Source organism: Sciurus vulgaris (assembly GCF_902686455.1).
Source record: "Sciurus vulgaris genome assembly, chromosome: 2".
Taxonomy (NCBI): Eukaryota; Metazoa; Chordata; class Mammalia; order Rodentia; family Sciuridae; genus Sciurus; species Sciurus vulgaris.
The window spans coordinates 186,740,479-186,755,635 of record NC_136462.1 but is presented as its reverse complement, the minus strand read 5'-3'; the positions used below and the strand labels follow the sequence as shown (position 1 = coordinate 186,755,635).

The window sequence follows — 15,157 nt, the reverse complement described above, 5'->3', positions numbered from 1 at the left end:
GCTTCATATACCGGGGGTGGGATTCCTTCTAGACTGCTGTCATTTGGTCCAAATTTAGAAGACTTAAGGCTGCCAGGCATTAGCTTCCTGCATTGTTTGCTGTTCTCCATTGAAGTTATGATTAACACCTGGGCTTTTCATTCGTTTGGGTCCCTTCAGATACACGTATGAGCGAATTGATGGGCGAGTACGGGGAAATCTACGCCAGGCAGCCATCGACCGGTTCTGTAAGCCAGACTCAGACCGCTTTGTCTTTCTTCTGTGCACCAGAGCGGGAGGCCTGGGGATCAATCTCACAGCTGCTGATACTTGCATCATATTTGATTCTGACTGGAACCCACAAAATGACTTGCAGGTAACCATTAGGATGAATGCTCTTTACCTTAGCTGCCCCGAATCTCAACATCATGAGAGTCTGGCTCAGCTATAGATTGTCTGCCATGCTTCAGGCTGAGGTGCTGGCCCGAGCTTTGGTCAGGGCATGAAACCCTATGAAAAGTAAATGACTCTTCCCGCTAATTAGAGTGATCTGTCCTTTTACTTTAAATCAAATGTTTCATGGTAGTCTCCAAATATAGAATAGAGATGCTATTTTATTTTCTGACATAAAGATATCTGACATTTTCTCTCAGTTTGCTTGTTAGATGGTCATATACAGTAAACAAGTTAACCCAAAGAGGTGGGAAAGTTCCATGGTGTGGCAGGCATGACAGACACCCTCATTAGTTCACTTGCTCTCCACATATTGCAGCATAACCCAGTTAAAAGGCTTTTCAGATTCTATTCCCATATCACACTAAATGATATGTGTCTTTGAAAGAAAAGTAAACATACTGTTTGAAAAGTAAGCATAAAGAAACAAGAAAATGACGAAGTCTGGAATTCTTCATCAGACCTGTTTTGAATTAAATACAATGGCATTCTAACCAGATTGGACAATGAGTCAACATAAAATGATTCTAACTTGTCAAGAAGACTATTTAAAGTATAAATATAGATTTATATCCATTATTGTTAATGATTAACTTCATCCTAAATATGTTATATCTTGGAGTATTTACTAATACTTGGATTTGTGAGGGTGGCTCAAAGCCTTTTTCATAGACTGGGTGAGTTATCCAAAGAAGTTTGGAGGCTGCTGCTTCACATTGATTCAAGAGGTACTCTGAGGGATACTGCAAAGAATGGGATGCAGGAAGACAACTCTGGGCATCTTCCCTAGCTGCTCACATCCACAGAGTCATTCTGCTTTGCCTTTTCTTTTAGTGAGTTCCCAAATAATTGTTTTAAGAAGGTAGTCTACTAATTGAAAAACAGTTTTTTAAATTATTAAATTGGTGACAGCTGGCTAAAACTCAGGAAAAATATCAAGTAAATCATAAAGCAAAATGTGTGGTGCTATGTTTAGGATTCATCTTCAGAGAAAATCAGTGGTTATGAATAGCTAACCATCAGTTCATTCTTCTGGTAAAGGGATGTTTGAATTAAAGATGAAGTACTAAATGTAATGAATAACCAGTTTTTAAAGGAGTTCCATATACTCAAATAATAAGCAAAGGATACTATTTGATCAGCTCACTTTTAAGAAACTATATAGGATAATGATATAGATTAGGGGGTGAAAAAGTATCGCCTTTTTGTCTACCACCGATTTTTAAAATGGTTTTATTGAAATGCAACCACAACCATTCCTGTATGTGTTATCTATGGTTGGTTTCCTGTTATAATGGTGGAATCGAATACTTGCAACAGAGACCTCATAGCTCACAGACCTGAAGTATTTACTATCCGGCATTTTGCAGATATTCACCAACTCCCAAACAAATTATTTTAAGTCCCTGACAGCAATAAAACTGTGTTCTTTTGCGAGCCTCTCTGACTATGAGGCACAGTACAAGGAGAACGATGGTATGAATTCAAAGCCATGTTCGCTGACATGCCTGAAGGGATATTAAAGAAAGAAATTGGAGGCATAAGGCCAGATGCAAAACATTTTAGAATTGCCATGCAGTGTAAACATTACACTTGAATAGATGTTATGCCAAGAAACAGAAAAAGAGAATGTCCCAAAATGATGGAGAATGGGAAGTCATCTGAGGTGATTGATTGATTGATTGATCAATTTGAATGTGTAGCAACCAGAAGAGTATGTGACCCAGTTCCCCAAAATGGGGGTTTAGGGAGAAGGGAGAAGCTTTGAAATAGCTTTCTAATATGCACTGCTGGGGAACTGGCAAGAGATGAATTAAGGGATAGCAATGAAATCCTAGTTGAAATTGGATAGTGTGGGGTTTTTTAGTTGTGCTGAGTCAGTTTCTGAACTTCCCCTAATGCTCAGTTTGAATGAGGAAACAAAGACCATCACTGCAAATGATCCAGGGTGTTAGCTTGTACCCCAGAGCATAGCAAAAGCTTAATGAGTAAGTGAGTCAATGATAAAGGCAGCCCAGATCAGAATTAGAGTTAGAATTTTTTGACTCTTGGTCTTCTCGACTGACTTCTCTGTTATTGATTCACTGGTTTCTGTTTTCTTGGTTATTCCATTAAGGTTTTATAAATCAGAGGGAATATTTTTTCTTGTGAAATGAGATCCTAATTCTAACTGAAAACTTAACTGGACCCTTCCCCTTCCTACTGTTCTTGCTAGGTAGGTCATATTAAGCACACACAATCATTTACACATATTCACAAACTCTAATTTTTTAATAAATGATTGAAAGCTTTCATCATCTATAGTTCTTTAAGATTGTTGCCCTTAGAAAGTGAATTTAGTTACAAGATATTTATCTGGGAATGAGTTAAGGTCATACCACCTGATACAAACATCAAGACAATGGAAAAGAGAATTCCACTGTTTTAGGTTCTTACCTCTATCCTAGTGGAATTGCAGCACAGGTTTTAGTTCAGATGATAGCTCCTTCAGACATTGTGGGACATCAAATTAGTTTAACCACTCTGGAAAGCACTATGGAGATTCCTCAAAAACTAGGAATAGAACCACCATAAGACCCAGCTATCCCATTCCTCAGTATTTATCCAGTAGATCTAAAATTGGCATACTATAGTCATACAGCCACATCAATGTTTGTAGCAGCACAACTCAAAATAGCCAAGTTATGGAACCAGCCCAGGTGCCATTAATAGATGAATGGGTTAGGAAAATGTACACACATAAACACAATGGAGTTTTACTTAGCCATAAAGAATGCAATTAATGGCATTTGCTGGTAAATGTATGGAACTGGAGAACATCATGCTAAATGAAATAAGCCAGATGCAGAAAATCCAGAGTCAAATGTTTTTTCTCATGCAAAAGTTACAGCAAAGTAAGCGGGGAAAGGTGGAAGGGGCGGATATAAAGACAGAGGAAAGATCAGTGGAGTAGAAGTAGGAGGAGATTGAGGGAGAGGGAGAAGAGACTCGAAAGGGGAGGAAATGCACAATGAATTTATGTATGTGCATGTATAAATATATCACATCGAATTCCACCTTTATGTATATCTATAAAGTACCAATTATGGACTGGGGTTGTGGCTCAGTTGTAGAGTGCTTGTCTAGCACTATGAGGCACTGGTTTCAATTCTCAGCACCACATAAAAAAAATAGATAGCATGTGCATCTACAACTAAAAATACTTTTTAAAAAACAAAGTACCAGTTAAAAATGTCTAAATGAAGGACTTGGGTTGTGGCGCAGAGGTAGAGCCCTTGCCTAGCATGTGTGAGACACTGGGTTCAATTCTCAGCACCACATAAAAAATAAAGTATATTGTGTCCATCTATAGCTAAAAACATTTTTTAAAATAAAAATGTATAATTGAATAAGGAAAAATTGAAATGTAAGTTCTCATTGCGGTCTCACATAGCCTGGCAAGATTGGGGGCAGTCCATGTTTGTCCCCAGTCAGGACACATAAGGAAGCAGGATCAGTGTGAGGACAACCCATGTTTCCTGACTGACTGCAGGAGAGCCCCCACAGAACTTGAAAGTGAAGCCAGCCTGATTAAGGGGGGTGGGCTCAGCCAAAGTGGACTTAAGTCCTTATGTTAGTCAGTTTTCTGGTTACTGCAACAAAATATCTGAGATAATTGACTTGAAAAGAGGAAAGATTTATTTTGGCTTGTTTCATAGGTCCCAGTCCATGATCATTTGACCTTGTTGTTTTGGGCCTGTGACCAATGCAACACATTGTGATGGAAGCACATGGTGGAGCAACCTGCTCACCTTCTAGTAGCTGAGAAGCAAAGGGAGAAACAGAAAGGGACTAGAGTTCTAATATTCCCCTCAACAGTACTCTCAAGACCTACCTCTCCCAAAAGGCCCTTCCTCTTAAAAGTTCCACCACATTGTAGTAGCACCAAGCTGAGGGCCAAGCCTTTAACATGTGTTCCTTTGGGGCACATTCCAAAGAAATTATAGGAGCCCCTGAGGCAGGCCTACAGACAGACTAGCTTTATGGCTGGAGAGCAGAGGTTAATTCTGAAAAAATCAGTTGAGTCAGAAAACAACCTTACTTTCTCTGATGCTTTTTCATTATTGTTAGCAAACGTACATGTAATCTTTGATCCTTTTGCTGGGTAGAATTGGAGTTTTAAGCTTGCTAGAGATTTTTTTTTTTTTTTTAATCTGTGTCTTCCTATAACAAGGACATCAAATGTCATGTACTATTTCCTTTGTCTTGCTAGAGTCTGAGGAATTCAACATATTATATCCCTCTCCCATGCCTAGATCTGAACCAGTTAAGAAATACACACAAGAATGCAGTGGAGGATCATAGCATCAGCTTCAGTAAGTTCTGAAGGCTGCTTGACCCACAGCCAGAATTAAGCTTCTTAAAACTCCTGCTCACACACCCCTTCATCCATAGGTTAAACTTACCCACAGATCTATTGGCAGCCTTAGCAAGCCTGCCAGTGACAGGCTTTCTTCTTGGGAGGAAGCCAGTCCTGCTGTTAATCCTGAAGGCAGGGACAGGCCTCTTGAGAGTAGCAGGGATCATGCCCCCTTCACAGACCACAAGTACCTTCCTCTTCGATTGATTCATGATACTTCTGTTTCCTTGTTCTCTGGCAAGCTAAGGTAACAGTGGTGGGGTTCCATGACCTACCTGTGGCTAAGGTCCCTGAAGGCAGAACTCAGAAAGCATGGCTGCAGTTGTCCTACTATAATGCAGCTACTGCAGGCACAGATTTAAGAAGGGAGAAGGGAGTCCAGCCTGAAGAAAAGAGCCCATTCCATGATCAGTCACCAGGAACAGGACTCCAGGAACCTGCCACACTGCTCCAAGGAAAGAGAGGGACTTGTCCCCTTTGTCACTTCCTATGCTGGGATCTTAATTGCTAGCACCACCTGTTTCTTCATAGTATGTTTATGCCTGATCTTGGAGAATTATACCTGTGGAGTTTACTTTTTGTTTGCTAAAAGAAAGTTAAGAACTTGCAGGTCTGTGCACAAGTGCTCCATTATAAAAAAAAAATTTTAAGTGGTTACATATAGAGGGAGCCAGGAACCAGGTGGAAGTGACAGAGGTAGAAGCCAGTTTTCTAACCATGCCTTTTTGTGTATTTGACTTTGTAACCATTTTAAATATTTCACATCATTATAATGCAAAAATTTTTAAACATTTTTATAAGTTGCAAAAACAATGCAGAGTTCCGCTATATCCTTTTTTTCAATAACTCAGCTTCTTTTAATGTTAGCATTTTATACAACCATAGTGTAATTATTGGAATCAGGAAATTAAAAATTTTTTTTCATTGTAGATGTACATACCTTTATTTTTATTTATTTATTTATTTATTTATTTATTTATTTTTGGGATTTTATAATTATGTATTTTCACTCTCCTAGGAAGTACTCTAATACCCATAACATAATCCCATAGACTCTGGTTGTGCAAATGATAAAACTTCATAAATGCTATAAATACCCCCATTAAAATATTTTGTTAATTTAAATATTTTTTATTTTTTTTGCTCTTATCAGTTGTACATGACAGTAGAATGCATTTATACATTTTGATAGATCATACATAAATGGAGTATAATCTCTCATATATTTTATATATTTTTATGTGGTGCTGAGGATTGAACCCAGTGCCTCACACATGCTAGGCAAGCCCTCCACTAAGCCAAAACCCCAGCCCAGGAAATATTTTTAAAATTTGTTCTTTTTGGATACACATGACAGTAGAGTGTATTTTGACATATTATACATATTTGAAGTATAACTTACTCTAATTAGGAACCCATTCTTGTGGTTGTACATAATATGGCATTTCACTGGTCACTTATACATACATGAGCATAGGAAAGTTATGTCCGATTCATTCTACTATTTTTTCTATTCCCATCATCCCATTCCCTTCATTTTCCTTTGTCTAATCTGGTGAATGTCTATTCTTCCCTCCTCCTGCCTTGTTGTATGTAGCTTCTGCATATTCAAAGAGAACATTTGACCTTTGTTTTGGGGAATGGGCTTATTTCACTTAGCATGATAGACTCCAGTTCCATCCATTTTTCAGTGACTGCCAAAATTTCATCATTTTTTATGGCTGAGCAATATTCCATTGTGTATATATACACCACGTTTCCTTTATCCATTCATCTGTTGAAGGACACCTAGGTTAGTTCCATAGCTTAGCTATTATGAAGTGAACTGCTATAAACACTGATGTGGCTGCATCACTGTAGTATGCTGATCTTAAGTCCTTTGGGTGTATACTGAGGAATAGAATAACTGGGTCAAATGGTGGTTCCATTTCAAGTTTTTTGAGGAATCTCCATACAGCTTTCCAGAGTGGTTGCACCAATTTGCAGTCCCACCAGCAAAGTGTGAGTGTACTTTTATCCTCACATCCTTGCCGACATTTATTATTGCCTGTATTCTTGATAATTGCCATTCTGATTAGAGTGATATGGAATCTCAGGGTAGTTTTTATTTGCATTTCTCTAATTGCTAGAAATGTTGAACATTTTTTATATATTTGTTGACCATTTGTATTTCTTTTGCCAAGTGCCTGTTTAGTTCCTTTGCCCATTTATCAATTGGGTTATTTGGTTTTGTGGCATTAAGTTTTTTGAGTTCTTTATATATAGTAGAGATTAATGTTCTAGGGAGAACTTTTCTCCCATTCTCTAGGCTCTCTCTTCACATTCTTGATTGTTTCCTTTGTTGTGAAGAAACTTTTTCATTTGATACCATCCTATTTTTTGATGCTTGATTTTATTTCTTGTGCTTTAGGAGTCTTGTTGAGATGGTTCCTAAGCCAACGTGATGGAGAGTTGGCCTATATTTTCTTCTAGTAGGTACAGGGTCTCTGATCTAATAAATGCCTAGGTTTTTTATCCACTTTGAGTTGACTTTCCTGCAGGGTGAGAAATAAGGGTCTAATTTCATTCTACTATATATGGCTTTCCAGGTGCTTGCCTTCAGTAATTATTATTATGGTATTTGTCCAGACTGTTCTTGAACTTTTGGTCTCAAGTGATCCTCTTGCCTCAGTGTCCTTAGTAATCAGAACTATAGGTATACACCACCACACCCAGCTTTTTTATTGGTACTGGGAATTGAACCCTGAGGTGCTTTACCATCAAACCACCCCTTTTAATTGTTTTCTTTTGAGACAGGGTCTTACCAGTTACTTAGGGATCTGGTCTGGAACTTGGGATCCTCCAAGTGTGAGCCTCCTGAGTTTCTGCCACTGTGCCCCACCACACCCAGCTATTTTATTGTATAGTCCATTACTCTCATTTTTGGTTTTGTTTTCAAGATGTTTAGATTTAGCCTTTGGGTACCCCTTCAGTTTGACTTCTTTGTCTATAATTTATGCTATAATTTTTTGAGCACCTCCTTACTTTCAACACATAAGATATTCAAGTTCATGTTGCATTTTTCCAGACATATCTTTGAAATTGACCATTCCTTCAAGGATACCTTGTTTTTTTTTTTTTTTATCTAAGAATGGCATTTAGAAATCAAGATCTGACTATGAGATACCTGTACTGGATATATTGACCCTTTGTGTAAATGGAACTAGAAAGTATGTGTATCAACACTGGCACACATAGCGTACCTCCTCATTCATACTGAAGTTATCCATCCACAGTGAAATTTATGATTTTCATCATCAGGGTTCATTATAGCCTTCTCTTCCTTATTGTAACTTTTCTCTGGCAGAGAGAAGCCTGAATCTCATTATCTTAACAGTGTATTTATTCTCTTAATTCTAGTATATACACAGACTACTATTTAATAGTCTCAGAATTGTTAATATTTTATGAAAAATAAATTTACTAGAGTATAGTATCAATCAATAGTAGGTTTTTTGGTCTTTAGTATCACAGTATATAATCAAAATAGCATCTTCCAAAGTTGCTTAGTTTAGTAATTTTCTTCCCTACCCCCTTCATTGTGGCTAAATTAATGGTGGGAAAGTCTTTTTTGGTCTGGAGATTAAACCCAGGGGCATTTTATCATTGAGCTACATTCCCAGCCCACTTATTTATTTGTTTTCAGTTTTATTTTGAGGCAGGGTATTGCTAAATTGCTGAGGCTATCCTCAAAATTGCCAATCTTCTGCCTTAGCCTTCTGAGTTAATAGAATTACAGGTATGCACCACCACTCCTGATTTGGAAAGTGAATTCCTGAAAATTCAAAAGTTGACTTGGATCCCTTAGATTTGTCCACTATAAAGTTTCTATTTTTCTCTTTGAAATTTAGAAGTAATTTTAGGGGAATACATTAAGACTATACCTGTTTCACATTGAAGTTCACCTACTGGTTTTATCTTCCATTGATTATCTCTGCCTGAATCAGTCATCACTATGATGGTTACAAAGTAGCAGTTTTCTGTCATTTATTAGTGCATCTGTTACTTGACATTCTTGAATAAGGAAGAATTTTCCTCTTTCCTCCCATTTATGTATGTCAGGGTAATCTCATAGGTTCTTTTTTATTCAGTGGGTTACAATCTACTACTGTCTTTATTTTGATGTTCATATAGTCCAAGACTCAGCCAGTCGAAGTCTTCAAGTTTCAAATGTTACTTTGATAGGTGTTTATCATGCCTTGAGTACTTCCTTATATCAGGCACAGTGATGTGTTTGAGGCTCAATGTTTTTCCACCTCACTCTTACCTATAGATTTTCTCTAACATGCCTTGGCTCTGTCTTAAGAATGATATTTAAAAAACAAGATATGGGAGTTAAATAAATTCATTGTTTTTGGGATAACATTGCTTCTACACATTCTCAGTGGATACAGTGGCTATTACTAGGATACACCCACACACAGAGAATATAAATATGCATATTTGCAACACACATTCATTTGTATATTGTATAAATGCACATGTGTACATATATCCACATCTGTTTCTGTATCGGTGCATGTATGCATACACACCTTACTGTGAGTTAATACTTGATTCCTCCCATCCATTCTAACTATAGAGTTTATTCTAGCTTTCTCTCTTTCCATAATTGTAACTTTTCTCTTCAACAGTGAAAACCCTTATTTCTGTTATCCCTGGATTATTTACTCATTTGCAGAATCCTAGATTACCCAGAAAGTAGTCTCAGGACTACTGACACTACCACTAAAAAAATAAATAAACAAACTATTTTCAAGTGTGTGTTGAAAACATTTTGATCTGACTGTACATACTCAGTACAGTTTATAACCTTAAGTGGCTGAGGAGACAAAAATCTTACATTGTTTTCAGTAATTATGTTTTTGGTTGGTTGTAATGGTATTTTTTTCTTGAGACTGTGATAGATGGGTAAATAGACAAGAGAGAAATGAAATGGATGATGATATTGGTGTGGTTGAACTTTTCATTATGATGGAGAAAAAATACCAGTGTAAGTTTGATGAATTTTTTTTTTCATTTTGTTGCTTTTGTAGTCTAGAGATCAAACGCAGGCCCTCACACATCCTGGGCAAGTGTTCTGTTACTGAGCTGCCTCTTCAGCCCTTAATGAAGTTTTTAAACTAAAAATATCATGACCTCATAGTATATTTCTTACATATGCATAGATCTGTATATACTGCACATACACACTAGCGCTTTCTTTATTTGCCTGCTGAATAGGCCTAGAAACAGTTGCCAAGCCTGTGCACTGTGTATCCCTAGAGCATTCAGATTGTTGTCTCTAAGTACCATTTTCATTTTCTTGACTATGGCTGGGCTGTTTCTTAGCCACTTTCCCTGAAGCCTGGCCAGAGAGAGGAAGAATAAGCCATTGTAGGCGTCTGCTCTGGTCCTGCTGTTCATAAGAAATTGATCAGGGGAATTGTTACCCCAAATAAAGGAATGGATCTAGGCAGTGATCTTCAATTCAAAAGCAGACAAGCAGATAACAGGGGCCTCTGTAGATGGAAATTGAAAACCCATATGTGAAATATCTTGCCAAACATATCTTATCTTGATCATGTCTCAAGGTATACATCCCAGTTTAAAGGACATAGAGGGGGCAGAGCAAGAACGCAGTTGGCAAGATATCAGGCATGGAACAACATTGGGCAGATACCTAGTCCATTTAACAGAAAATTAGATTTGAAAAAAAAAGTGATTGAAGGCAGAGCATATCTAAGATAGAAAGACTGGAAACATCAACTGACTGGAAGGTGTGTGTCTTATTTGGTTCCTCATCCAAACAAGCAAACAAACTGAAAAATTATGAAATAAGCGGGGAAGTTGGAACACTGACTAGATAGTTGATACTAATTTTTTTTAATGTAACAATGGTAATATAACGAGTTTTACAAGAGTCTTTATCTTTAGAGACACATATTGAAATATGTAAGAATGAAACAATGATGCCTATGACTCACCTCCTAACAATTTTGGAGGATAGGAGTGTGGTAGATGAAACAAGATTGACCATAAGAGGTCATTAGACTTCTTCTATTTTTGTTTATATTTGAAGTTTTGTATAGTAAAATTTAAAAGTAGAGAAGTGGTGCTACCAGCTCTGAGGTATCTCCCAGAGGGCAGGACAGCATCCTGGGAATGAGTGCCATCTCACAAGGTGCCTGCACACAGACCACAAGCTGAGGAGGGTGGGACACCAGGGCTTCCCGTACTGCTTTATCCCTGGCACATAGTAGTCAGTAAGCAATTGGTGAAGAAATGAGTGACTACAAAGGTGGCAGCTGATATTTGGCTGATTTCAATTCTGAAACAATCCCATGACATATATCTGCAGGAGCCCCCCCACTCACGTGGGATGTAAGCACTTCCTGTTCCCTGACTGCAGCTGTTCCATACACACAGGGTGATGTGATATGTGTGACCCTTCTCCTCCTCAGGCTCAGGCCCGATGTCACCGCATAGGCCAAAGCAAAGCCGTCAAGGTGTATCGCCTCATCACTCGGAACTCCTATGAGCGGGAAATGTTTGATAAGGCCAGCCTAAAGCTGGGCCTGGACAAGGCTGTACTTCAGGATATCAACAGAAAGGGCAGCACCAATGGAGTGAGTACGATGGACATGCTCTGGAGTGTTAAGGAGCACTTATCATGCAGCCCTAGCCTCTCTGGGTTTTTCTAGTCAGGTCTCTGCATTTTCTGAATGGTTTAGAGAAATCTGTAGGCACAGTTACGTAGTAGTTGCCCAGCATACAATAATGTTTCAGTAAGGAGTTTTTGTCATGCCCATTAGGAGCTGGTGGAGCTTAACATTCTTTACTGTGTAAGTATGTATTCATTACCATGTTTTATCTCATACCCTAGACTGAGCTTCTTGATGGTCTAATGGGAAGAGTGTTGTCTGTAGCCCCTGTGGCCCCTAACAGTGCATGGCATATTAAAGATGTTCAGAGCATGATAATCAGTGAATAATGACTGAATAAACTAGCAGCTTGAAATATGGCTGTAAAATCTGTTTTTTCTCCCTTGATGGAGGGGATAAAGATTACAGCTGAGATTCTTAAATTGTTTTCAAATATAGGCAAAGAAAGCAGAATATCTCCTTAATCATTAGGCTTAGGGCATCAAAGATTGGGAATTAAAACCATCTACATAAGTTGTCTATAGTCCAGATGTTCTATATCCTCTTAGCTATACATATGTTGCTAAGTGTAATGCTTCAAGTAACCCATCTTGGGAGCCACGGAATTCCCTCTTGTGATTTATATAAAGAGAACCAGATTCTTAATTAGAACCAGGGAAGGGTGTTTTGAACCCCATTTCCTGTTTTTAACAAGCAGTTAAGAAGATCACACTTGGCATGGGATCCCCCCCCTTTTTTTTTTTTTTTTAAAGAAATGACATCATTTCCAATACTGATGTATTTATTTAATAACGAATAAATCATTATTCTCCAGTTTGTTTGGTACATCTGGAGGTTTTTAAAGATAGAACTCAAACTAAAATATTGAAAAAAGATGTCAAATATATCCTCTTCAGTGGTGGATAGTTTTAATGGCCTGTGACATTTGATAGTAACCAACATCCTGAAGAATGTTAGGACCCTTGGATCATCTGCTGGATTTTATTCCAGAGAGGTCTGCCTGCCCTCCCCAGAGAAAATCCAGAGTACCTTTATCTGGGTTTTCATTTTGTGAAGTTTGTTGTCCCTGTCCTTTGTTCTTATTGTGCAATTAGTGGAGGAACTGCACACTGAATCACAAAGGCCAGATGTGAGGCTATTTTTCCTATGCATTTTCTACTTTGTGAGTAGCCTTTGGTGACCTGTTCAGGTGCAGCAGCTCTCAAAAATGGAGGTGGAGGACTTGCTCCGGAAAGGTGCTTATGGAGCTTTGATGGATGAGGAAGATGAAGGCTCCAAATTTTGTGAAGAAGACATAGACCAGATTCTTCAGAGGAGAACCCATACCATCACCATCCAGTCTGAGGGGAAAGGGTCCACTTTTGCCAAGGTACAGGACCTTCTCTACACAGTCATTGTTGGGGATGGGGGAGAAAGAAAGTTGTTTTTTCTTCACCCCTCATTAGCAAGTCTTCTCTTTCTTTAAATGCAAACCCTTGAAATTTTCTTGACTATATGGAGCTAGTCTGTGTGACTCCCTGAAAATGTCAGTACATACAGGAAATCTGAATAGGGAAAGGCTGTGCTGCAGAAGGAAGATGCTCTGAGCCTTTGAGAGCTGATAAAAGGCAGGTAGACACTAGTCTGCACTTATATTCTTTCCTTTCTTCACAAGGATTGCTCTAGAACCTGTGGTCACCTTTATTCCCTTGTAGATCACTCAGTCATTGTGAAAGAGTAGACTGCCATTGAATAATCCATTCTGAAAATGCTTTGTTCATTTCATGAGAAAGAGATTTTACTTACATTTCCTGGTTTCTAGTCTTAGACCTCCTTCCAATGTAATTGAGGTCACTAGGTTTAGAACTTGGCAGATCATTTGCAATGCCCTGACCACAGAATCTGTTGATTCGATCTCCTGTTTGATGACTCATGTAGGACTTTTTCAGTAGGAAGTTTTGTGTTCAGTAGGGAAAATATGGGTAACCTATTGCTCATCTCTATACCTCATAGCCTACTGCCTTTTCTAAAGCAGATATGTGGTAACTATTGGACTGAAAGAAAAGCTAAATCGGGAAAATGCTTAGGTAATTAACCTTTTTGTAGGGAACTAGACACCAAGAAGAATATTGCTATTGCCTTCCAGGGTTTATCCTTCAGCTTCCACGTTTAAGCTTCAAAAAAATGACCTTCTGGGTTAAAATTATAGTTTCCTCATACAGTCTTTGAAATAAAAGAAAAAGAAATATCGTTGAGACTTTCACATTCATTTTAGAAGCAATGTTAGGGGTTTTGGTCTTGATACAGATAAGTAATATATTTAAATTTCTGGTGCATTTGAAATAATATAACTGTTTTATTAGTTAGTTGTGTGTTCAAGCAGTGTATTGACTCTTTGTCTCCTTCACAGGCTAGCTTTGTGGCTTCAGGAAACAGAACAGACATTTCCTTAGATGATCCTAACTTTTGGCAGAAATGGGCTAAAATAGCTGAACTAGACACTGAAGCAAAGAATGAAAAGGTACAGCATCTTTTTTTTTTTTTTTTTTTTTTTTTTTTTATTCCAATGAACATTTCACTACTATCTCATGACGGTAAATTCCTCCACAACTCAAGTCATTATTTGCTCTTGAGTCTTGGTTCTTAAATGAGATGTTATTTGTCACACATTTGAAACGTGCCTGGCACATGGACTGCACTTGGTAAATGTTAACTGTTATATAACTTTATAGTGATCTAATGGTACATAAAATCTGCTGAGCATCCAGGAAGTTAGACAAAGATAGACAGAGCAGGCACTGACCAAACAGGTCAAGTTCAGCCTCAGTCTCTATATGTGAGACGGAAAAGAGAAGGGCTTTGGAATGGACCCAGCATGTATCTTTGGGTGAGGTACTTGTCCTCACTACAACAAGTGAGAAAAGGAGGTGGTAAAGCCCACACTGTGGGATGCAAGGTCACATTTGTGAACATAACTGGTACCAGTGCCTGGCCAACTGAGGTCTCCATACAATGTTAGTCTCCTTTCTTCCATCTCTGACCCTATCACCTCACTTCAGGATGAGTATGCATCATTTCCACCTGTCTTCTCAGGTGAGTGTTGAACTCACATGTACCCACAAACCCAGAGAACAATCCCTGCTTATGTCCCGCTAAGCCAGTAACTAACACCCAGTAATAACTGTTTTTCTATAAGACCACCAAAATTTACATAATCCGACCTCTTTTCTCCAAATAAAAATGTTTTTCCTCATTTAAGAAGAAAATTCTGAGTCCCCTTTAGTAATCTGCTTAAGTGTTTTCCCAGTGTCACAACCCAGAAGCTACTCTGCGGGTGGTGGGAAAGAGAGGGAAAGGAAGAACTCCTGCCCTGTAGGCAGCAGAAAGCAGTGGGAGCCTTCCAAGGGGGCACGCAAGGGCGCTGAAGCAGAGAGGCTTGGAAACTGGCTCTCTGGGCTACAGCCTTAGAAAGAGGCGCAGGGGGAAGAGGGATAAGGAGCCTGAAAAGATGAAATTAAAGAAGCAACGGGAGCCCCCAGAATGAGTGAGATTTTTGAGCTAAGAATTTTGTCTTTTGGCAGAGGACAAACGGTTAATAGATAGTAGAGAGGAGGCAGATAATGAAGCAGCAGGATGTGTTTGTCTTCAGAAAGTTGCTGAGCAG

At 38.5% G+C, this 15,157-nt stretch overlaps 1 protein-coding gene across 6 annotated transcripts in view; it reads left to right on the top strand.

The window, feature by feature from the left end:
• CHD6 (chromodomain helicase DNA binding protein 6) overlaps positions 1–15,157 on the top strand; it is a 225,131-nt gene that overhangs the window by 152,442 nt on the left and 57,532 nt on the right. For all 6 annotated transcript variants that reach the window (XM_079126884.1, XM_079126885.1, XM_079126886.1 and 3 more), the window contains 4 exons: positions 160–355; positions 11,314–11,478; positions 12,704–12,883; positions 13,904–14,014. In XM_079126884.1, the coding sequence (XP_078983010.1) occupies positions 160–355; positions 11,314–11,478; positions 12,704–12,883; positions 13,904–14,014 (652 nt within the window). The remainder of the gene's footprint in view (positions 1–159; positions 356–11,313; positions 11,479–12,703; positions 12,884–13,903; positions 14,015–15,157) is intronic.